The 27,020-nt window shown below is 34.8% G+C and overlaps 1 protein-coding gene across 1 annotated transcript in view; it reads left to right on the top strand.

Annotated features, from left to right (window-relative positions):
- The first annotated feature begins 7,276 nt into the window (after window positions 1–7,276).
- Window positions 7,277–27,020, top strand: part of LOC117104072 — a 43,739-nt gene continuing 23,995 nt past the window's right edge. The window contains exons 1-2 of the mRNA XM_033244734.1: window positions 7,277–7,623; window positions 13,962–14,105. Of these exons, the coding sequence (XP_033100625.1) occupies window positions 7,311–7,623; window positions 13,962–14,105 (457 nt within the window). The 5' untranslated portion in view covers window positions 7,277–7,310. The remainder of the gene's footprint in view (window positions 7,624–13,961; window positions 14,106–27,020) is intronic.

Consider the following 27,020-nt stretch of genomic DNA (forward strand, 5'->3'; position numbering starts at 1 on the left):
TATTATATTAATATGTATGCTAAAAAGCTAAAATAATGGAAAATGGCAGCCATTTTAAATTGTAAATGTGTACAATATTTAGTTAACTGTTGTTGTCATTGTTATGAGTGGATTTCCAATTGAATACTGCATTTTAATGACATAAATTTACAATATTAGTGACAATTTTAGGAAAAAATCGCGGCCATTTTGAAACGTATGAAAAAAAAATGTTGCACATACTTTTTTGATTTATCAATGTCTATTCTACATCATATCCAATTTTTTAAAAATATAGCAAAAAAAAATGCAACCTCTGATATTGCTACATTTCGAACTGGACTAATAGGCCTAATGATGATGATGACTACGAATAAACTGGCCTATAATAAACATAGTTGATTTCTCGTAACCATTGGGACTTGTTTTCTATTATACTGGCATCACCCCATCTTAAAAAGATACTAGACCTACTGGAGCGTTGCTTATCTCGCATCGCAGGCAGTGGCGGCTCTAGGATGTAATTTATGGGGGGTGGGGGCTAAGGCTGTCTCTTATACACATCTAGATGTGTATAAGAGACAGCACTATGACAAGTGTGACAATAAAATTATAATGCGCAGCCTTATCTGAGGACCGAAGCCCGGAGCAGGGGGTGGGTATGGGAGGGGGTATCCCCTCCTCCTAAAACGAGATTTAAGAAAAAAATTGGGACTTCTAGATGGCCGGAAATGGCTGAGATGGGAAAACTAGGCCTACTTTTTTTGTTTTTTTTGGTCCGACTTCCGACGAGCTTTGGCCGATGGCTTAAGCCCCACCCCCCGCTGGCGCCGCCACTGATAGCAGGTATTAAAACCGCTCTGAAAATTAATATTCATGATTTTATTGCCGAATCCTATAGCGCCACCAATCTACACTGCCTCAAATGTCCAGGAAAAAAAATCGCTGCCTGCGAATGATACCTCGTACTATGTAAATGCTCTCCGTTATGTCTTTATGGAATTTAGGAGATAAAGTTTAGTTCGCAAAAAAAAAATTGTGTTTCTAACCACCATAAATAAAAACAATCACTCTTTTTATGAGATACTTACAACCTTAACGCAAATGAAACGAATTCGTTATGCCTATATCATTTGTTAAGAGAATTTAGAAAATAATATATATGGCTAATTATTTTCATATTTATTTACTTTCTCTTTGTCTGTTGAAAATCAGACATTTCACCTAAAATATACAACATTATACAAGTAAAATATAGTACCAAGGACATGCGTAGCATTACACCTCATTCTTACCTACACAGCTTATCATCATCATCCTATTTCTAAAGAGGTTTATGCAATAATGGCATTTGGTTACGAGTTGCATTGGTTAAGCTCCGCATTTGCCTGTGACCTAACTGTTTAATTAATACATTTTCTCGAAATATTCCATCTGACATTAATAACTACATTGATAGATAGGTATTTTTTAAGGATAAGGCAATATATAGTAAACGAAACGTACTAGCTAGGCCTACGTTTCGATTTCAATTTGGGAAAATGGATTACAAATATGTTGGTTTATTTCGTAATAGTATTCATGCTTCAGGGGTTTTGGCGCATACATCTCTACACCTTTCTGCTGACTCCCTTATTCCCTTACTAACATTGATATTTTTCTTATTAAATCATTGTATATGTAGCTAGCTCATTTCATACCCTTCCTTAAAAACCCCTGTTAAACTTGTTATTATTTTAAGTATTGATAGTGATTTCTTGAATATCTAATATCTTTGTGTTGAGTTTTCTTCTACGATAACATTGCAGTAAATGTAATAACCTTCAAGTTGAATTATAAAATGTACTACCGGTATTAATTAATTAATTTATTTATTATATTCATCACATGATTGTACAGTCTATTTTAGGGTGTTCCTCATTATACAAAATGTTTTATAATTCGATTTATTAATGTGTATTATTCATTCGTGTCCTTGTGGTAAACTCCAAAGTAGTAAATCATAACCATCATTTTCATCATCATCAACCCCTAAAACTATGAAGGAATGCGAAGATTAATGTGTTCATGACCAAAATCTTTCATGTTATGCGCGGTGCACGTTTGATAGTATTCAAGTATAAATAGACGACTATAGAGGCCTACGCCAGCACCAAAACAACTGTCTTCTACAGTCTGCTGCTGCTACATCTGCTGCTGCTGCTACTACTACTACTACTAATAATAATAATAATAATAATAATAATATTAATAATAATAATAATAATAATACTATGCTACTAATACTGCTGCTGCTGCTGCTACTGCTGCTGCTTATGATGATTGTGGTGGTGGTGATGATGATGATGATGATGTTGATGATGATGATGATGATGATGATGATGATGATGATGATGATGATGATGATGATGATGATGATGATGATGATGGTGATGGTGATGGTGATGATGGTGATAATGATGATGATGGTGGTGGTGGTGGTGAGGATGATGATGATGGTGATGGTGATGATGATGATGATGATGATGATGATGATGATGATATCCAACTCAGTGGCTTAAGTTGGTGGATAGTTGGAAGATGAATACACGTAATTATTCATAGCAAAAATTTAAATATTCATTTTAATCGTGTGTTATGAGTTGCAGAGAATGGTAGATGTATCTTGTACTTTACATTGCCAACTGAAATATCTGTGTGGCCTTGTGAGTTTTAGTATATCATATCATTGCCACGTGCGTAGTCTGCTGCATTTTATAGTTGTAGCTGTGACTGTAATACATGTACATCAAGTAACTTTGTGGCTTAAATCTGAATGGTTAATTGAATATACAAAAGAATACCGTAAAGATTACAATCTTGTCTCACTATTCCTTTGTTTCGTGTTCATGCTGGGTTACAGTTACAGCATGTTCAAGTACTGGGTCAATTTTCAATTGGAAGGCAATTAAAAGTTAAATAATTTACTATGAATTGTTGTAACGTATGTAAGGTGATGATATATACTTAGAAGTGCAATCTGCTAATCTGTTATTTGCTATATTTGTTATACGTAAAAACTGGCGGCGACTAATACACGGTTTCAATAAAATAAATCAAGCAAAAACAACAATTTACATTATGTAATTGTATGTAATTTCTTTCACCATTTTCATTACTGTTTTAAAAGAGTGTAACTAAAAACGTTTTCTTTAAATAATACATAAAACATATATGGCCTAGTAACAATAATACAAAGCACTTTCAATTTTAAGCAAGGTATTATATTTCCTATGATATTGAATACTGTGTAGGTTTATACTAAACTACAAAATAACACAAAAGTAAACCAGTCCAGATAATATACAATGCAATTTTAAATGACTGCACTGAATTAAAAAAAACTGATGGAGACAAGGCTGCCAAAGTGCAGATTTGCATGACATCGATATAGTGCACAGTTCCGTTTCCTTCACCTAGCTGTAAAAAAATTAAAACAAATTATTAATACAGTATTTAATATTCAAATAATATGTTTTGATACAAAACGAAGACATAAATTTGAAGTTCAAGTTCAAGTTGTCATATATAATTTTTTTTTTCAAGGTTCACAGTAAAAACATTCTAAAATACTATACAATGGATACGATATAAAATAAGTTAGGCCTATACTTAAAGTGATGAAAAACAGTATAAATATAGAAACAGATAAACATTCCATAATTAATTGCACTGTGATCGAGTGGAAATATATAAAAATAGGGTGCACTTACATACAGCTAGACTGCCTTGGTATGGTTATCACTGCATATTATTTAAAGTCTTTAATATGCAGCACTTGATAGTAATAGTAGGGGGACAAGGAGTATGGTATAAACATCAATCATGCTCACACTAGATTGCAGAGCCTAGGCCTATGTACAGCGAAACTAGTATAATTTGGCTATTACAGTAGTTCGCCTGATGAATTATAGAAATGTACATGTGTAGGAGCGGAATAGGCCTAGGCTTCTACTTCGTTTTAATTGGTAGTCTAAATGTCTTGACAACTACTCTACTACTAATCCAGAGCTAGGGGGTGCTGCGTTATGGAGAGTAATGTGTGACCGGAAATGGTCTGCAGTCAGTTGTCATGCTTTACGTGAACTTATAAATGTAATTTCACTGTTCCTAATTTTCACTGTTCCCTGTTATAAATAATATCATTGAGTCATTTGAAAATAAGAAATTACAGTTAAGCATATTTTTAGGTTTATCAAAGGACTTTGATGTAGTTAACCATAACATTTTAATTTACAAACTTGTTCAATATGGTGTCCGAGGAATTTTGTTAGACTGGTTTAAAGGTTACCTGCACGAGCGTAAACAATTTGTTTCAATAGGATATCAAAGATCGTCGACGAGGGATGTCACTTGTGGTGTGCCACAAGGATCTGTATTAGGTCCACTACTTTTTTTACACACTGCAAGTTACATCCTTCGCCGACGATACAACATTCTTTTACTCATGATAATCTCGATGTTTTATTTAATACAATACATAATGAGTTACAAACAACAGGTTCTTGGTTCAATGTAAATAAGCTTTTTAATTAAATAAAAAAAACAAACAAATTATATATTTTTTCATCCACAACAAAAGAAGTTACCGTAACTTATCTAATCATAATATCGCTCTAAATGAACAAATTATTCAACGTAAATCGGAAAACTTATTCTTAGGATTATATATTGGCCTACGTGAAAATTTAAATTGGAAATCTTACCAAAATTATGTTTCTAATAAGATATCAAAATATGTAGGAATAATAAATAGATTAAAATTTTTTTCCACAATATATTTTAATTAATTTATATAATACACTTATATTACCTTATCTATAATACTGTAGCCTCGTGTGGTGAGTGATTACCCTCAAATCTGGACAGAATACTTAAACTTTAAAAACGTGTTGTCAGAATAATTAATTCAGCTTCTTTTGCATCTCCGTCTGGACCTCTGTTTAAAAAACCTAATATTTTGAAATTGTTTGATTTGCACAGAGTACAAGTTTCTTCTTTTATGTTTCAATATGTTAAAGGTCAACTCCCAACTTCCACACCTGCAATTTTTCAAATTTCTTTAAGTATTCATGGCTACAATTTAAAGAATAAAAGCTTACTTTATGTTCCTTATGTTAGACTCAGTAAAGGTCATTTAAAAGTTATTTATACAAGTACAATATACAAATAAGTATTCAATTGTCTCATTTTCTTTTTTACAGAAAGTGCATGGTTCATTTTTTTCTAAATTCATTTTTGTTAATTTTTGGTTTGTGATCAGAACGTTCATATTAATCTTATACTGACCGGTAAAACTGAAGCCACATAAATTAATTTTGAAAGCACAAAACTTCGTATGATTTTCAGTGTCAGATTACGTGTTTTCCATATGTTTAAACATTTCTGAAGCTGCGCCATTTTCTATTATCAAAATTTAAATTTTCACTCAGTTGAGTTATGCAAGCGTTAAACTATTATAGCTGAGTTAATAAATAACTAAATCACTGTATACTGACTGTATTTTAATTGTTTCACGGAAGCTCTATTTTGAGTATAAAAGTTGCTAGATGACAAGGCGTGTGTTAGGTAAAAATTACAGGTTGGATGTAGACCTACCATATACACCGGAGGTATTTATTATTAGAATCCATTACTGGAATTACTTAATTCCGTAACAATTTCATACTTACGCTACATCTTCCGCGTAATTGCATATCGTCATTATTAATTATAGAAAATTAATTTATATTAAAATAAAGTATACCTAGCATATTTTACCTTTGTCCCAGGTGGATGTAGTTTCCGGGAGGGGCTTTTAACATAATTAATACAGTGAGAAAATTATCCCAATGTTTAATTAGGTAGTTGCTGAATACAACGGGTTCACCCGAGGGGCGTGGCTTCATATGTTGACGTCATGCATAATTTTAGCTATAGTTCGTCTTGCAGTTATAGTTGTCAACATGGTGTAGGCCCTGTCTTTTGTCACACAGCATAGCAAAGCACAGCAACTCCATGGTACAACAAATGTAAGAAAGTTGTTCCTGTGTAATTTTCTTTCCAAAATTAGGATCCCTGGAACATTATAAATTTATGGGGTCTGCACAGAGTGAAATAATACTTAGGCCTAGTTAGTCTTATTTTAGAGGTAGGGATTAGGCCGTAATCACAGAAAATGAAAGCTATTCAATGGCATATACTACTAGTACTACAATACTGTACTTAGTGTGTGGATTTTCCAACACAATCCCATGAACAAATTATCTTACTGAAAGAGAAAATGGGCCTAATAAATTAACATTACAACATCTATTTCAACATAACTGCTGAAGTTATTACTTTTTAATGTTTCACAAAATTGCCGGCTATATTACACAAAAAGAGAAGGGGAACAGAATGTTAGATATTTAATTAAATTAAATATATTAACTTTCCCATGTCTGTATTGCAATTTGTATTGTATAAAGTAATGTATTAAATAACAATTAGGCATATTCTTTAGTAGCCTAGGGCCACATTTTGCATAGGCCTAAAGGCCTAGACAGTGGCTGCTCTGTGATACGTTTTTTATTGTGGGGGGGGGGCTAAGCTGTCCAACAGGGGGCTTGAGCTTGTATGCCTGAGGAGGGGGTTTGGGAGATGAGATTTTTCTAAAAATAGGGAGCTCTGGATGGCCGGAAATGGCACTTAGCAGTGTGAACGACATAGTTTGGCTTGGTGTAGGCCTATATTTTTTAATTTTTTTTTTATTGGTCAGACTGCCCGGCGAGCTCGGCCGGGGGGCCCTTGACTTGTCCGATAGCGGTGGGGCTTAAGCCCATTGTCCTCCGGCCCCGCCACTGCTAGACAGACTGTTGCGGGTTGCTGAAGCACTAGTCTAGGACTATGCTTTGCCTAGGCTTCAGACTACTGAAGAGGCCTCCTCGTCCGACCTAGCGCAGGGCTGGTTAGAGGTGCCTAGACCGACACCATCGTCCATACTTTGGGCCCAATGGTCTGGAAATGGACTCGATGTCTCTTGGGCCCCCGATCGTCCGTCACTCGGCCGTAGCAGCAGCACAAACTAAGCCTCAGCCCTCCTCGCTAACGTCACATGGCCACACGGTGTATGTGCGATGTTTTTAGGTAGACGGTATAATTTATACATGACGTGCTACCATACAAGCCACGCCCCTCGGCTGAACCCGTTGTATTTAGCAACTACCTAATTGAACATTAACCTGCACTATAAAACATCAACTTAGATATGGATTTCTTACATTCAGGTCCATGTAGATCTCTCATCAAAGTCAGTATAAATTACCGCAAGCATGCCTGGAAAATGTATTTGTTGTGTTATTATGTTCGCTTTATTTTTAGCATGTTCATCTAGCCTAGAAATAACTCAAGAGGAAGAGAATTTTGAAAGCAAACGGGGAAGAGAAGCAAAAGTTCTTCCAGTCCGTGTTCGAAAGAGTTGGGCTTTATCCAATGAGCAAAAAAGATATCGTTTTCTTCCTACTCGTGTAGGTAAACGTATACTTTTAGAAGATGAAACCGGAAAAATATACGGGTATGACAAAAAGCGTACAGTGTCGCCAACAAGGTTTACTCCGCCAATAGCAAGGGCGTATGCTTCAAATGGTTCGTAAGTCGTTTATTATATATACATATATATTAGGCCTAATATTAATAGTATTAGACAGTAATATGACAGGCTAACACGGATACTCCACTATTTAATTAATAGTATTGTATACGTTACGGTAACTTAATTGCGTAAACTGCACAGTGAATTTATGTAAACGTTAGAATACAATTAGTGCTAAAAGGTCTCTAGAACTAACGACCTCTATAATATTCGTTATATTATTGATAAAGATCTATTTGTTTGTTTTTTTTTAAACCAGTTTTCTTGATTGCATTAGTTGTAAAAATTATTTAATTTACCAATATTTTGCTAGTCGACTAAAATCAATGTAATGTAATTTGTGTATAATATATATACCATTATTTAAAACGAGTAAGTACAATATTTAACTGTGGCGTTGTAGAATGAAAATTGAAACCAACTTCATAACTTACTTTGGGTATACCTCTCTCTGTTCCATTACCGATACATTGCCAGCTTATGTTTACCCAATAATAATTGCAGCAGGAGCTTCTATAAATGTTGCATATTAATATTGGTTTTTTTTTTTATTATTATTTTTTACTTGTATTAAGGGGTGACGCCAGGATTTTCCCGACAGGTAGTGAGGCGGAGGCGGGGGGGGGGGGGGAATTACCCCGACAATAGCAAAGTGGGCATAGTCGGGGTAGCAATGTTGTATTTACAAGTGCATATAGTTGGGAACGCATCCGACTCTAAATAGGTCAAAATCCACCTGAGACCCTTAATGGTTATGGCGGAGGTAATAACATTTAAGGCTACGACATCTCTAGGTGACTGGAAATGGTACTCCAATAATTTAATAAATAATTTTATTGTCTTAATTTGACATATACGTTAAATCAGGGAACAGTTAAATAAATGCTAGTTATCAAAAATAATCAAATCCCCACTCCTCATAGAATGCTTTAATATTTCTAAAATAAAACATTTTCTGTGCAATAAAAATTGAAAAGTCATGTTTCTTGATTTCGATAATTATAACATAAACAGAACATCTTTAAATTTCAGGAAACTTCTAGTAGTAGGCATAATGTGCTTCACAAAACACGTGTCATGTATTTTTATTTCTCAACTTTGACCCAGAGTAAATGCTTTAATTTTTGCAAATAATTTTCAAAAAGTATCCACTTTATTATTTTTTTAACTATTATGTTTTGCGGCCTAAATTAAAAACTCAGTCTTTTTTCTTATTTTGACTTTTTTCACATCCATCAACAAGTACATACCTCATCAATGACTTGATAAATTAATAATGGAAAATATATTTATCTATATATATATATTTATTTATGTTTATTTATTTATTTATATATTTATTTATTTATTATAATTTAATATTACGCGCCGAAACTAGACAAACGTATGTAAACTTTTGTCTAGCCTACAAAGCCACTGCAAAACTTCGATCTTAATCATACTGAACCAGAATCAGGTTCGGGCCAGCACAGGCCTATCATCATACTGTACATCTCTCTTACTTACACGACCAGCACAAAAACAAAATTGAGAAAAACTTAGCCTTAGGCCTAGGCTTACTTTGTCCAGACAAGGTCAATAGGCCTACTGTGCTTAGCTGAGCCGGAACTGGAATCAGGTTCCTCGCAACCTGACAGCTACTAAGATTCGAACCATGCTTACGCAGCAATCAGGTTCGGGCCAGCACAGGCCTAAGTATGCATGATACATTACAAGTATATAAATACTAAATTGGCCAAAGGCAGGTCTAGAACAAATACTGTAAATCTATCTTACATGACCAGCACAGGTCAAAACAAATTACAAGATTCGAACCATGCCAACGTGCAGCAATCAGGTTCGTGTCAGCATAGGCATCATTCATATATATTATGTATAAAATGGGGAACTAACATAATCAATTCAGGCTTGCAGTAACCAGCACAGATCAAAAGCCAAACATAGGTAGGCCTACGCCTAGGCCTACATTAAATTAACTCGCAAAACCTTGACCACCACCGGTCGAAATAAATCGAACCAGAATCAGGTTCTGCGGACAAAGTTAAGCCCAGGCCCAAACTTGCGCAGGCCTATAAAATATTAAATAAGAAAATGCACCTAGGCCTAGGCCTACCCCAGGCCCTACTATCTACACTTCACTAGGGCCTAAAATAAATTCACCCTAGGCCTAGAACATTCGAAGACCGAAACGCATACGAGAAAGAAATATCCAAAGTATCTATACGGAGCAAATCAATATAGCTAAAATTGCCAAGCTGAATGATCTACTGTGATCTCTTGCGATATAAATATCGTAAAACACCTGAGACTGCCTGACGAGATGGCTGTCCTCTACGTTAGCTGTGTGTTCAAGATACTCGCGTGCTAAGCATTCAGAGTTTTTAATATTTTTTTCTATATTATTTTATATACTTTTAATTTATTTTGATTTTGCCGCTAGCACCTTATCCTTCTAGCTTTCGTTCATTTCTTTTTCCACAGTTTATTTGGGGTGCCAGATCCGACAAAAATGGTGATTGTACGTCGTTTGTTGGCTGGGGCCCGTAATGCTAGGTCGTGTGTTGGTACACGTTTACCTATTTCGGTAGCTTGGTTGTTTCGCCTGTGTCGATCCCTTTCGGCATGCAGTGTACTTGACGAGTACAAGGTCATTTCTTTTACGGCAGGGGGGGGGGGGGGCCGTGGGAGCCGCCCCCCCTTTGTACACAGTGTTAACATTTTAAAGCTTATTCTTGAGCCAATACAAATTCTTTTCTAGGATCACTCAAAATGAATACTTCTAAAACATACATGTAACTATGCATCAGTACATGTTATACATAGGCCTAATAGAACACATAGGCCTAAATCCATAAATCTCAGGCCTGGTCTTTTAAGATAGAAATGCGATACTGTGGTTCAATTTCGTTTTTATCCTTTTGAAAGTTTCTTTAATGTTTTGTTTAATAATACTACTACTAAATAGTAATAATAATAATAACAATGATGATGATGACGATAGTAATAATTGATAATAATATTAATAGCAATAAAAAGTGACGAAAATTGTGCTAAATGCGAAAAAAAGTTTGTTGATCATAACTATTACCGGTATAGTATATATAGTTAAAGCTTAGTAAGCTTGATAAAAGATCATGAGAAATTTTTTGGTGTTTCATTTTGACTATAATGGTGATGTGATGAGGATGAATTTTACTATATAAAAGTGTCATTTCTGGCCATCTCGAGAGGTACTATTTCCTCAAATTGTCACACCTCAGCCCCAGCCATGGTGGGGCTGAGGTGGCTGTGAAATCACGTTTTTTAATTAGGCCTATGTATAGTACATACTCAAAGACAATGCTTTTAAGCTTTGTTTTCTATATGGTATATCACACACACATTAATAAGATCTCTATGATTGTCAAAAATCCCTGATAAAAGATCATGAGAATTTTTGTTGGCGCTTCACTTTGACTAATGGTGATGTGATGATGAATTTTACTAAAAGTGTCATTGCTGGCCATCTAGAGGTACTATTTCCTCAAATTTTCTCACCTCGGCTCCAACCATGGTGGAGCTGAGGTGAGTGCCCTCCACCTTTCAAAACAGATCTGTGCCTTTCCCTGGGTACCGTATGACATTAAACTCCATCGAGTTGGCTCCTGATGTGTGTCTGTTTGCTTTAAGGATGTGATCTGGTTTTTCATGTCAATTTTTCGTGATTATGACTATTCTGGATAAAGAATGTTTTGAGCAGAGGTGGATTTAAGGCCCCTCCCTTCACTTGTTTAAGGAAAAAAATATATATATTCAAGTTGAAGTGCGAGAGTGTAATTTCCGGCCATCTAGAGATGCCCTAATCATAAATTTTCTTACCTCAGCCCCAACCATGGTGGGGCTGAGGTGGGTCGTTCCTCGGTCTGTGAAAGCCCCTCCCTCGTTCACCTCTCTTTCGTATTCCTGGATCTGCCACTGTTGATTTATTGTATAATTATTTTTGCGCTTATTTATAATGACGCGTCTATTGCAATTTTCACTTTATCCTCTCACACAGTCCTAAGAACGTTTAGAGTGCGCTACTTCACAGGGGGATTCGCCCCCATGACCCCGCCGGGGTCGTACGTAATTCACATAAGGGCTCCCCCCTTTCAAAATCCTGGCTACGTCCCTGTTTTACGGCGAATTTTACTCTGGCCTTTTATGGTTCAGCGCGGATAGTAGAGCTCCTGCCACAAATCTCGGTCTCATTGCCATGCTTTGGCTTTGTCTGATATTCTGTTTAATTTGTGGGCGGGGTACACACGGAGATCCGGCTAGTCTCGTTTTTGGACTGCAACCACGCCGGGTTGAGGGCTTCAACTATTCCCGTTAAGGCTGCTTCCATCAGGGCTTTCTGTCCTGTAGGTTGTTTGCGGTCCTATGTTGTAGTAAGAGGGTCGCGCCCGGAACGGTTATTCCTTCTAAATTATGGCAGGTCTGCCTTGAGCAACCTTCGATCTAGTAGTTAAAGATTGTTTAGCTATGTGAGGGCTAAGTTCCGACTGGTTTAAGGACCATAGCATCAGAATAGGAGGGGCTGCACACGCTGCCCTTTCTAATTTCTCGGATGTTCAGATTCGCTTATTGGGGGCATGGCGTTCCAATGCCTTTATTAAATATATTAGGCCTTCCCCGCCAGTCTAACCAAATTCTATTCTCCCATAGTCTATCAGGGTTCCTTTCGGGTTCGCTGGTTCGCTGGTTCACCGGTTAATAGAGTTGTAGTGGTAGTAGACTCACTACATTTTTCTTCTTGAAGGTTAGTGTTTGCGGTTCTTTATGTATGTATTGACATAGGTCTATAAGATTTTTAACTCCGCCATATTGTTAGTCATAGTATGTTAACTATGTTTTGGTGTTGAATACATTTATGCAAGTTTTATTTTAAGACGTTGTATTTTGTTTTCTTAGGTGCGATTTGTGGTGTTTGGGGCGCTTATTGGCATATGTGGTGGCGGATGTAAAATTTCTGGTTATAGAATTTTTCCATTTTGGCGGGTTCGGCCTCCAACCACATAGGGTGTGCCTGTTTTGGGGCATATCTGTATAACTGTAACTATAGTCATGTCTCATTTGCATTTTCCGGCCACCTTTGTCGTGTGCCAATAATTACGCCAAACACTGTTTCACTTCTTTCATCTATCCCGGATTCGGGTTTAGGGTTGGGGTTTCATAGTAGAAGCTCGAGGGCAAAAATATCAGGTTTGCTAGCAAACACTATTTTTGCACCGAGCGCTCGCCTTACTTGTTTGTCTGGATTTTGCCTCTGGTGCGTAGAAGACAGCCGTTTCGTCCGGCAGTCTCAGGTGTTTTACGATCCCTACCCTCCCACCTATAGTTTGGATATTTGGAGGTGTTTTATATCTTTAGGGGTTTTGTGTGTTATTTAAGGCGGGTTCGGCCGCAAACCACATAGGGTGTGCCTGTTTTGGGGCATACCTGTATAACTGTAACTATAGTCATGTCTCATTCGCATTTTCTTGCCACCTTTGTCGTGTGCCAATAATTACGCCAAACACTGTTTCACTTCTTTCATCTTTCCCGGATTCGGGTTCAGGGTTGGAGTTTCATAGTAGAAGCTCGAGGGCAAAACAATAAATAAAGTATAAATTAGGAGTTTTAGTATTATATCACATTTTATCACATTTGCCTATAACAAGCAAACAAACTATTAAAATAAAAAAAATGAAAAAGGCTAATCAGTGATGAATATGAGTTTGTAAACTGGGTAAAATTGACAACTGAAGAAGATGAATGAAATATACCTGATGCATGAGCGTGTATCTACTTGTAGTTCATAAGCAAACGCATAAAGACATTATATAATAATTTCCACTTGACGTGCATTATACCAATACTTTGCATAGTAAGTATTATCTCTGGTATACAAATATTTGTACAGTCTGCTAAAACATTAGGCAGTTGGTGGGGAATTTGTCATACATATAATGTCAGTGGAATTCAGATAAACATGCATCTAAGATTTCAAAAGCCATACTTTTCCCCTGGGAAATATATGTAGTTTTCCTCATAACAAATGTATATTCCAATTTATAAATACGTATTACAACAAATGAAGTACCTTAATTATTTTTTAATCTCTTAATCCGAAATTAATCGAAAGAATTGAGATTGCTTAGGCCTATACTATGGAACACGTGATGTTATGTAAGTAGGTTCTGTTATAAGTAAAAAAGGAATGTACCCGTTTCATTTATTTGTAAGCGCAGTTGTCGAACTGTTCGGAAGAAGATGGGTACTTGCAAATTCCTAATAGGATCGTTTTTTCTGGTTTTGACATTATATCAAGGAGTGTGTAATGAAAGTGGAAAGATGAGTAAGAGACCGCAACAATGTACGTATTTGAATGGACGAATGGTCTGTAACATAAATTTCCCTTTACCTGCAAGGCGATCAGTTGGATCTCCAAGAGCAGATTCTTCAACAAACGAAGGTAAGACGGTTTATACCCATGTCACACGTACAGTACGCCGGTTTGTCAAATTAAACCACTTGTTGTAACAAGGAATACTGCGTGTGTTTCCATGTACTATTTCCGAGATTTCACAATGTCGCTTGTAATATCTGTAATAATATTATTAATAAATAAGCTAATACAATTATTTAAAAGCGCTTTTCCAAAATGATCAAAGCGCTGAACAGTATATAAATACAGTATTGTACAATTAAAATATCTTAGGAAATAAATTTGTTTTAAATAGAATTTTTTTTTTTTTTTTTTTCAAAACCAGTAACTGACTCTGCAAGTCTAATTCGTGCTGGAAGCGCATTCTAAAACACTGGGCTAAAATTTAAAATAGCAGGGTCACCTGACACCCGCTTTACTATAGGACCATGCAATAACATGACATCCCTTTCAGATCTAATTCCAATTCTTTTACATTAATGGAGCCTAATAAAACCCTAAAGGAATTCGAGTCTGACGCTAACTTGACAAGACAGTTACATAGACTGTTGTATCGGAATAATTTTGAAACAGCGCCGCCAACGTCTTACAACTCAGTGGAGACTTCCAGCAGCGGCCTAGCCTGCGCAGCTGGCTAGTAGGGCACCGCAGAGCGTATCGAGCAGCTAGACCTTGCTATAGCGGCAGTAGACAACAAATACGATCATGCTAATTACTGTTAATTTTAACATTTAAATAGCTTTTTTTTAAGTCTTAAAAGACTTACTGTAGATTTGTATTTAATATAAACATTTCGTTCTTTTTCTTTCGTTTTAAAATATTCTTGCTCATTAGAATTCAGTTTTATCGTTTAATTATTCCATGATGGTACCTACGTAGAGTGAAATGCTAGGCCTCTGGAAGTCCCCCAGTGGTGGTTGCCAGGTTATCAGAAATTTTCACTTAAAATTTTGTCGAAAATGGTGTATACATGAACTACTATTTTTGGCTTAGGGACATCCTATGAATGTAATCTATCGTGTGAATTGATAATATACCAAAAAATATTTAGAAATATGAAATCTATATGAGAGTTACGAATTATATCCATCAACACCGAAGCAAAACAAAAATGTAAAAGACCATTATAGCCATCAATCACAGAAGACTATTTTTTATTTGTATTTTATTTGTATTTATTATTATGTTTTAACAATGCTTGTACTGCCTTATGGTTTTAAGGACATATACTTTTATTAGGGCCTGAAGCTGCAAGTGTTCTATGGTTAAAATTTTGGTATTTAGTTTATGTTACACATATGGAACACCAAATTAAATTAAATTATACTATAATTCCATAATATTGCAGCTAGTAATCAGCGCAGTTCTGTTGGAAACTACCAGGTACCCACTTGTATTCCTGGGTGGAGAGAGGCAACCGTAGATAAAGTTCCTTGCCCAAGGACACAAGCGATTTGCACAGCAAGAGTTTCAAACCCCCGACCTCGAGGTTAGCAGTCCAAGCCACCACCGATGCGCCAACCGCTTCTACTGATTTTTCAAAGATACAAACAGCATTTGGACAAACAAAAATCGGGTAGAAAAGGGTAGCTTCACCCCATGAGATGCAATATTTGAAGGCACGCCCTCTTCAACAAATCAACTTTAATTGTTTTGCTGTCTGTTCATAGAAAATAGTCGTCCAGCGTACAAACTCATCTCCGTCTTTTGTCTAGCTTATCTGTATTTTCCCGAAAGTCAATATCATAGTTATCGTCGTCTTCATAACATTCATCATCATATCATCATCATCATCATCATTATCATCATCATCATCGTTGTCGTCGTCGTCGTTGCCAGCATTAAGATTATGATGATGATAATCATCACCGTCATCAAACCAAAAACAAGGTATGCGGTGAACATACCGATCGAAATATAAGGTCAATTTTCCCATGGAGGTATAAAAATGACAGCAGATGTTCTCGGGTTCATATCCCGGTTGGGACAATTGTTTCGCACTCACTAATTCCTCTTCTTTACAGTTGCTACGTAACACCGTAACACAATATACAAAATAGACAAATAATAATAATAATAATAATAATAATAATAATAATAATAACAGTGCTTGAATATGAACATATATGAACGAAAATTTCCTTTATATCAGTTGTACTAAAAACAATAGTGTTTCTGGTGGGATTCCAACATGCAACCTCTCGATATCAAAGCTAGTATCATACCAATTAGACCACGGAAACCTAATTAATTTACTTGCAGGTTTAACCCCAGGCAATTTCTATTATACAACTAAAGTGAAGCGCTCACACATAGTATATATGCTGTCTCTTATACACATCTAGATGTGTATAAGAGACAGCAGCTAGACCTTGCTATAGCGGCAGTAGACAACAAATACGATCATGCTAATTACTGTTAATTTTAACATTTAAATAGCTTTTTTTTAAGTCTTAAAAGACTTACTGTAGATTTGTATTTAATATAAACATTTCGTTCTTTTTCTTTCGTTTTAAAATATTCTTGCTCATTAGAATAACAATCCGAGTATCCATGGTTTCTCTGTATCATCGCTTAGTCAAGTATTCTATTTTAAACTTAGTTTTCGATAAAATATTGGCGTCATCCATCACTACACGACTTTTCTATTCAAAGGTCACAAAACAGTAGTACTCGCCTTTTCCTGTGCATTGTTAATTCGTGCTCTTCCATCTGTCGTCAATGACATACAGTTTAAGAGTGCTATCGTCTGCCTATTCTTCATCTTGATCTAGCCTTGATATTACACAATTATTCAACTCAACACGTTAACTCTCTTATATCCAGGCCCGAAGCCACTGAATTTCCACTCACCTATCAACTATCTGATTTGTTCTGTTCAGTTGCCTGTATTTTGAAAAACAATCAATATTTGATAATCATCTTTCAGAACTAAATATAAGTTTCTTGTTCCTGTAGTAAAATTAGCTATCGCCATTGTCATTGTTATTAACATGTTTATTATCATTAAGATTTGGAAATTTAGGAATAGCAACGCAAGTAACAGTGAACAGATAAAGCTGCAATAAACAATGTAATTGTATTTATTAGGTGGGAAGTAATTCATTAGCATCAGTTCTGTCGTATGAACAAAAGAATAATGTTCTAATTGGTCGTTGTAGTGTGGCAAAAGCAGTGTAAAGCACTTAATTTTAGCAGTTGTGCGGTTGTACTGTAGTACTATCCAATATTTTGGCATTAGTTTACGTTTGATTCAAATATCGATTTGAATACCGACTGGGTCTGACAACGTTGGCGTTTTTTTAGCTTCTGAACTCCAAGTGTGTTGGAACGTTCGCTGTAGAGAATCGGCTTCTTTTGATCATCTTCCATGCGCAAGATCGATTCAACGAGGCGCGTTCGGAGTGGCTGTTTTATTCCCTTATACAACTACACAATAATAATGAGACGGCACTGCCACGTCAAGAATTAGCAAAGACCGAAAAGTGGATTCGTCGGTCGTAGGTTGACCGACTGTTGGCCGATGCAGTGCCCGGCTTTAGAAGTCAAAATCGCGCTTTCTGCTTGCACTATCGTCTAGAGAGGACCTGATCCTGCAATATTTGTATTCCTGGTCTTCTTAAGGTTACGGTTCTATTAGGGCGCAGGAGTGAATTTAGGTGGGGGTTGCTTTTCGGAAAGTTAACAAAAAGAAAAAGAAAATAAATGTAAAAAAGATCAATCATATTTATTTTATTATTTATTTTATTATGATTATTTTTTTTAAATTTATTTTAGTGAAGATGAATCTTTTCACTAAAATAAATAAAGATAATTGATCGCCCAAAAGGCCTCAAAGGTTATTTCCGAGCGTTTAAAAAACAAAAACATTACGGGACCCGCATCAGGGTAGTGTTGTCTCTCGGACGGTTCCCTTTCGAGGACATTGCCCCACACCCTTTTGGTAGAGGTCGTCGTAATACCACATGGCTCAAAGACATCACAGATTGGACAGGGAAGAGTTTGAGTGAAGCAGAGGATCGACTGAAGTGGAGGAGGAGGGTGTTATCATCAAGGTGCCCGACGGTATTCGGACTATGGGAGTGACCTGACCTGACATTAGTGTAATGTTTAGTCGAGGACTTGAGACAGTATTAGGTATCAAAGACCATGTGCTCGACTTGAGTCACTAGATTAACTTGTTTCTGAGATGTCGAAATATGGCTCCTTTCTCTAGGGAATTCTCTGCATCACATCTATTATTTTCTGGAGTCATTGGCCTTTGTATATTTAGTCAGTATATTATCCAACACAATGACATCAAAAGGTGGTATAGTGTTCAATTTCTCTTCTATACTGATGATCTGCAGTCACCACCTGTATCTTCTAAACACCTGCAGACTAGCATTAATTTTTCTCCCAGCTCTATTGTCCCCCTGTTTTTGCCGCCAGATTTGCTTTTCTTACAATGCGTGTATGTATCTTCAATTATACGTGAATCGAATACAAATTTATTCTTATACTCTGCAAATCACTTTCAGAAGTAGGCTGTGCCCTCTGTATATATATGACTTTAGTAATAAACGATCAAACTTACAATAAATTCGATAGATATCCACCAACAACTTTTTATGCGAACGTTCCCATACAGCTGCTCGATTATAAAATACCTTCCACGTCAAGCTTCTATTAAAAATTCCCATTCAGTCAAGAAAAAAATTAAGGCAAGCTTTAAAACATGTATTGTCAATTAAGTTAAGAGTATGTGAGGGCTGGGTTTAGTCTTTATCTTACGCTCTTATTATTTCATTCTTTGTTTCCATTAATTGACATTGACCCAAGAAACCATGCTCAGTTGGGTTTGATGATTGGAGTGTGTGGTTTGGAGGAAAAATGTTTAATACGTGATGGGTTGTTAGCGCTGTGAGCAAAAAATCACAAACTTGCTACATGGTACTGGTTTCTATAGCGTCTTTCTTTGTGATATACAAAGAGACAAAATGCCGAATGAAGATTAATAAAACATCTCTTTGCTTAATTTAAAAAAAATAATAATGATTTTTTTTTTTTGGTTGTGTCATTCCTTGCCACCTTCCTCAAATGTTTTAAAAATATAAACTTGTTAAACGATTTAATTGAATTGTATATAAATTGTATAACGCTTTCATTGTATGTTCCCATGCTATGACGCCGTTTCGAATCCATAAATATTAGGCTGTGCTTCGGTGGGTATATAGATATATTATGGGGCTTATTGCTATCCCTCAGAACTTGGTTGAGATTAATTGTTGCCCGCAGGTGCATCCTTGGTATTTATCTTAATTCGCTATACACATAATATTAATGTACCCAACGTCAGCGATGATTCTGTAATGGAGAAATTAACCACACAACCGTGTAATCGTTATGGTTATTTATCATATGTGTTCGTCTAAAGATTTCAAACGGTATGTGAATCAGGGTATTACCAGTTGTGTAATTAATTTCAATTTCAAAAAGAGCATAAAAACATAAAATTTTTAACTTTCGTATTATAGCCTTTAATAAGTTTTATTGAGGCTAATTAATGTACATCGCAATAATCATTCTGTATTTCGCCAGTTCCTGCTGTTGAACACACTTAAACCACCTAAACCTAATGGCTTTTGACCGGCTCTGGTAAATTCAGCCGATTGTAGGGGAAAAATCAAAATTGACCTTTTCGTGTTGCTAGATTCGGCATGAATGCTTATTTATTCAGTGTTTATTTTGATGAAAATTAACTGAATATTAGCAAAGTTATGAATATTTAAGTCACTGGATATCAGCCATGTAGGTTTGAGAAAAAAAAAGCTTCCAAAGACTCGAAAATAAATAATTTATTATTAAGAATTGTAAAATTTAAAAATAATTTAATTTACTTTTCAGTTAGACTTAGGGATGATTTTGTAGAAATTTTCTTTAATATTTTCTTCTAACAAATTTAAAAAACCAGAACAATTTCAAAATTCTGATTTTCAAACGTTTTGAATGCTTGTGCAACACTAGAAATTACGACAAACGGAGGGTTGTTGCCAGAGCCGTCACATTTATTGTAACTTCGATACAAAACACAATAGCCTAAATGTTTGTTGTAACACCAGTCGAAATCCCTCTGTATATTATTCGTCCATCTTATTTCAGACAGTTAAATAGACCGCCCAAGTTATAATGCGAAATTATGCAAGAAAACTATGCGAAAACCGCTATAATTTAACAACTCCGCTTTTGGATAACTAGCATTATAACTAGCATTATCACAACCATGATTGTGATGTCATGATAATTGACTGAATCAATATATCTCAATGCTATTGTTTTTAAGGATAGATGGACATTGTCATATAAAGATACTTCCAGTCTTAAGCACACGATCTTGTGTTCAAATCCTGTTAACAATTTGATTATGACTCTTGGACCATAGGAATACGTGCCATATACTATCTTCCACAAGGTAGATATTTTTTTAACCACTTGGATTTCTTTTAGCATATACCGCTTTATTTAGAATATTCACTTCAATTCAATAAATATAAAGGTCTGCAAAAGTATTTGTATATTATCATGAGAAAAATTATTCCACAGAGTCAAAATACAACTCCTGGACATCACTCCACGTTTAATTTGCAATTAATGACGTTATAAATTAACTATGAAAGCTGACACGGAATTGTGCATTACAGAATTACAATCTCACCTAGTCCTAGTGATCGCTGGGTAACTATGTTCTATATATTTTTACATAGATATCAATTGATTGTGTACAATAACTATAATTACAAACTTTGTAAGTATAGAATGCTCCTAGTTTCCACGCTACATTTCTAAAATATAACGTCCAAAGAAAAAGAAGTAGGGTTAATAAAAAAATATTGATTGCTTTTGCAACCCTCTAAACCTCCCCCCCCCCCATCGTGGACTTCGGACGCCCCGTTGGGCAATTCCTGGCGCCACTACTGATCCGGTCACTACACCTCTCACAAATCCTCATCTGGAACTTAAAGCTCAAAACTGGTAGGGTTTATATATCTTTATGATACCACCACGGGGCACCTTTTGACACTATCGTATCGCTTTGTCCGACAAATTGTCCGACAAAACCAAGTTTTTCAAGGACAAATCGTATTTTGTAGAAGACAAACCATTATATGTATATTACAAACCTTTGTCGTTGTAGACAAAACGTGTTCTCTAAAACTTTTATGAAAGACACACCATGTTTGAGATTCATGTTTGCAAACCATTCTTGAGAAAAACGTGTCCTAATTGGAATATCCACAGGTGTATACCACTTGTGCAAACCATTCTTGAGGAAAAGCGTGTCTTAACTGAAAAATCCACATGCGTATACAACTTGGCCTTAGAAGAGTTGGTAAAGTATCCGAATGGTAATCGGAAATGCATGGATTCAAGTCCTGACTGGGACAATACGTTTTTATAAACGTATTATCATCTTTACAGATCATGCTTGTACATGAAAAAATTAAATTATCTTTTCTTGAAATTCAGAGCAAGATTTTGAAAGAAAGACAAGTAATAGGCGTAGTTTGGCTGAGACGCAGGTATCGACTTTCTCGTTACTCGCAAAGTATACATTAAAACGGTAGAACTTCAGAAAATACATGTTCTTAAAGTCGGAACCAGAAACGAAGTACAAAGAATAATGAATAACTTAAAAAATACGAATATATATAGGCCTATATTTGTATGTATATATCATATACATATTAAATACTTTTGAATGTTCTATTAAAAATAAACATCCTGTAGGGGAATGGGGAGATAATGGTGGGTAGGTTGAAAAATCGCTTTGTAAAACGACCACTTACCATAAAGGGATTAATTATTATACTCTAGAATAGATTAAACCTATGTGTTATCAAATATCCATACACCGATTATGTCTTGACATTTCATCCACTGTTTTTATTTTTTTTTTTAATCAAAAAACATGCCGCCCTGAGATTCAAGTTAGACGAATTTTAAGGCGTCGGATTTTCGTACATATACACTGTCTGTAATAAGCTTAAAAATGAGGAAAAGAAATCGAAACAATACCTAAAATGCTTAATTTATCTATTAAAGTTAGTTATTAACTTACAATTTAAAATATGAATGAGACCAACATTTTCTTATCATGTAGCGCACGTGTAAATATTACATTTCATTATCCTTATGCAGGGCTCTTAAATTGACTGGTACTTACAATATTTAAAGAAGTTTGTAGTTAAATGTATATATCTCAGCAAAAAATGGATCTGTTAGTGAATAACTTATATGATACTTATAAATGAGCTATTCAAATTTCCAATTAATTGATTTTTTCCGATTTTGTTTGGCAGGCATTAATACAGTAGGCCTATCTTTAAGTTTACTGTAGAATATTACTGTTTAGTTAGATATTTACTAAGTTAACATAAATAGTATACACATATCCTTTCAATATAGGCAATTTTACATTTCTGCTTGAGATTTTGGCCCTATACCTCGAGAGCGTGGAATAGACCCCGAACGAGGGAGCCTCACGCCGCATGCATGATAGACGGGTGACCATCGGATTGAAAGTGCTCAAAAATGTTTTTGTAGGCATCATTTGTTACAAGCTGGCAACAAGGTGAATCCTCATCACCAGCTCTTGGCTCACACGGAATGGGCCGTTGCCAGGCTGAATTTGGATTTAAGTGCCAAATTTGACAAAAAAAAAAAAAGTGGAAAATGTTACACGTTTTTATCCAAATATGGTATGTTTATGCTATTCCGTCACTGGAAAATTCTGCTTAAATATATTTGGTCAGGGAACAGTGAATTCACTGTTCCCTGATTTGGTATCATACGAAAGTTATTAAAATTATCTATGATGACACATTATGTTTATTTTGTTACCCATGTATGGGGTGATGTCAATATAAAACAAAAATGGTATGACCTTTTAGGGTAAATTTAATAATACAGAAAATTATAAAACGCCGCTTTAAGATGACTATCTTACTTTAGTAAACTCAGGGGTTATCATAATCAAGGATTGTGATGTCATTATAATTGCCTGAACCAAAATATCTCAATGCTATTGCTTTTATGGATAATAGTTGGGTTTGGTGATTAAGATACTTGCAGTCTTAATCACACAGTCTTGTGTTGAAATCCTGTAAACATAATTATTATTTTTTACCGATGACCCAAAGGAATACGTGCCATATACTATTTTACACGACAAAGTAGATATTTTTCTACACAACTTTGATTCTTTTTTAGCATATACCGCTTTACTTGTTTGCAAACTTATTTGTATAATTATCAACAAGAAAAATGTTTCACAGAGTTAAAGTACAACCCCGTAGACACCAGTCCAGGTTTAATTCGAGAATGACGTTATAAATTAATATGAAATTACAATCTCACATAGTGATCGTTGGGCAACTGTTCTATCTATTTTTACATAGATATTAATTGATTGTGTACAATAACGATAATTACAATCTTGTTTTATAATTGAATTACAAAGACTTAAAATGTGTTTCCTAGCAACGATGATAGTGGACAAGCCAACGTTCAGTTGTATGATTAAAAAGTTGTGCCGATATCGTGACGCGGTGGGGGTTTTTTTAAATATTAAATTGAAATCACTCGACCAGAATATTGTTTCCGTTTGTCTTTTTATAAATTGTACAACAAGCAGGCTTGCTTACCACACCTATGCTGTCATTGACGAACAGAAGCTTCTGTGGCTTTTTTAAAAACAATTTTAGAAGAAGCATTTACAACAATATTATGTCTATTTCATCGTTTGTAAATAGGCAAGCCTTTAGCTGGCTTTGTTTTTCGTTGATTCTTGTGTGTTTTGTTTCGACGACATCCGGCGGAAGAAGAATAGTTTGTAAGTATAAAATGCTCCTTGTTTCCGCGGTACATTTCTAGACTTTTAACTTTTACCACCCTCTAACACTCAAACTGGTAGGTTTATGTATCTCTACGATCCCACCACCGAGCACCTTTTTGACACTATCCTATTGCTTTGTCTGACAAATCGAAGTTTTTAAGGATTAATAGTATTTTGTAAGGGATAAACCATGGTATGTAAAATACAAACCATATTTTATCTTTGTCGCTGTAGACAAAACAGGTTCTCTAAAACTTTTATGAAAGACAAACCTATTTGAGAACCATGTTTGCAAAACATGCCTCAGAAAAACGTATCCTAATTGAAAATCCACTGGTACATGCCACTTGGCCTTATATAGGCTTATCTTTGTTCGTAGATTATCCGAACGGTAATCGAAACGCCTTAGGTTCAATTCCTGATTGAGACAATACTTTTTTTAATGTTTATTTATCATCTTTACAGACCATGTTTGCAAACGAAAAATTTGGATAATCTTTTGTTGAAAGTCAGAGCATGTTTTTGGTAGAGAACAATGTTTTCTTTTTTTAAGACAATAGGCGTAGTTTGGTTGAGACTCGGATAATGACTCATTCTTTACTCGCAAAATACATATTAAAACTGTAGAACTTTAGAAAATACAAACTCTTAAAATCAGAACCAGAGACAAAGTACAAGGAATAATGTATAATTAAAAAAATACGATTATAGGCCTATATTTGTATGTACATATCATATACATATTAAATACTTTTAAATTTTCTAAAGAAAATAATATATATATGTAGTGGGAATTGGGAAATATTAGCGGTTAAGTTGAAAAATCGCTGTGTAAAATGACCACTTACTGTAAAGTGATTAATTATTATACTCCAGAATAGAATAACCTGGATGTGGTTACACCGATTATGTCTTGAAATTGTATCCACTGTTTAAAAAAAAAAACAAAAAAAAAAAACAAAAAAACAAAAAAAAACATGCTTTGCCCTGAGATTCAAGTAATTAGACGAATTTTCAGGTGTCGGATTTTCGTACATATACACAGTCTGTCATAAGCTTAAAAATGAGGGAAAAATCGGAACAGTACTTTAAATGCTTAATTCATCTATTTAAGTTAGTTATTAACTAAGTTACAATTCAAAATATGAATGATGGTAAGCGCGTTTGCCATCTGCCAATTCAGATTAGCAGAATCATTACAGGGTTTCTTACTAGATCATGGAGGAATTAATTTCCTTATATATGAGAGTGATGAAGGCAGTTTATTTTTGTTGACTGAAAATGGCCATACAATATTTTAATTTTTAGGTATTAAATAATGTAGTTCTAAATCGGGGTTCTAAATCCAAAAAGGGTAGCAATAAAACAAGAACTGGATTGTAAAGCTGTATCAAAACTGAAATCCATGTTAAACTTAATTGAGACTGATAGACCGACAGATGGTAAGATACACATGCGAATAGTTGATGCAGAAAATTAAGTTGGTGATGCACTGTACTGTACTGTATGATTGAATTTTAGGAATCGAGGGGCGTTTATTGAAAACGCTTATTCAAAAGGCGTTTATTCAAACAGGGCGCTTATTCGCGAAAGTACGATATTTATTATTTATTACGGACTTTTAAAAAAAACAACAAAAATATCAGCCAATGCTGAAAACGTTTGTTCACATATATAGAAAAATAATCAATGAGGACCATATAAAAATATATCAACATTATTAAACTTTGCTATTATAAAAATACAGAGAAATATTAAAGTTGATAAAGATAAAGTTCATATATAAAGAAGTTTGTAGTAAAATGTCTGTATATCAGCAAAAACAATGGATCTGTTTCTGATTAATGTTAATAACGTATTTGATATTTTTAATGAGCTGTTCAAAATTCTATTTAATTGATGATTTTTCTATTTTATTTGGCAGGCATTAATACTGTACCGTATCTTTAAGTTTACTATAGATTATTCATGTTTAGAAAGATATAGTATACACATATTTTTTAATATAGGCAATATTACATTTTTGAGTGAGATTTTGGCCCCATACCTCGAGAGCTTGGGATAGACCCCCGAATTCGTGAGTCTCACGCCAAATGCATGATAGAAGGGTGACCATAGGATTGCAAACGCTAAAAAAAATGTTTCCGTAGGCCTCACTTGTTCAAGCTGGCAACAAGGTGAACCCTCATCACCAGCTCTTGGGTCACATGGAAGGGGCTGTTGCCAGGCTGAATATTGGATCTCTAAGTGCCTAATTTGACTAAAGAATGGAAAATTGTACACGTTTTTATCCAAATATGGTATTTTTAAGATAGTCCGTCACAGGAAGATTCAATTTGAACATATTTGGTATCATACGAAAGCTATTAAAATTATCCATCAAATGATGTATATGATGGCACATTATGTTAAGTTTGTTACCCAAAATGTACAAAAAATATATTTATTATGACCTTTATGGGTAAATTTATAAATAAATTATTTATGTTTTATTTAATAAATATGAAAATACTAAGATAACAAACTTTTCGTCTGATACTTCCTGAAAAAAAAATGACCACATACAAAATAAGACACCTATAAAAGTCTTTTTTTTTTATTTCGTAGTTATAGTATGTTAAACGTTACCTCTCGCAAAAATGGCAAATTTTACCCTGTTTTACCCCAAAATGTTATTTTGAAAATAGTACGTTACTAAAAGTTTCAATTTTGATATATTTTGTATCATACGAAAGCTATAAATATTATCTGGCATATGAAAATGATGACACATTATATTAAGGTACCGAACAAACTTGTTTTTTATTACAATTTTATGTTTAATTTATGAAAAATACTAAACTAAAACACTTTTTTATCTGACACCTTCTCTAAAACAGGTGGATTTTTTTAGCAGGTCATGGCTCACACAGAATGGGTGTTGCCACGCTGAACAGATTTTAGTGCCTATTTTGAACAAAATTTGCATATTCAATTTGATTATATTTGATATCATACGAATTAAATGTAGCTATTAAACAATGTATCATTTTTCATGATTTTTTGGCTAAATTTAATAATTCATGTTT

This window comes from Anneissia japonica, unplaced genomic scaffold (assembly GCF_011630105.1).
Source record: "Anneissia japonica isolate Jap-2015-1 unplaced genomic scaffold, ASM1163010v1 scaffold287778_len1315358_cov176, whole genome shotgun sequence".
Taxonomy (NCBI): Eukaryota; Metazoa; Echinodermata; class Crinoidea; order Comatulida; family Comatulidae; genus Anneissia; species Anneissia japonica.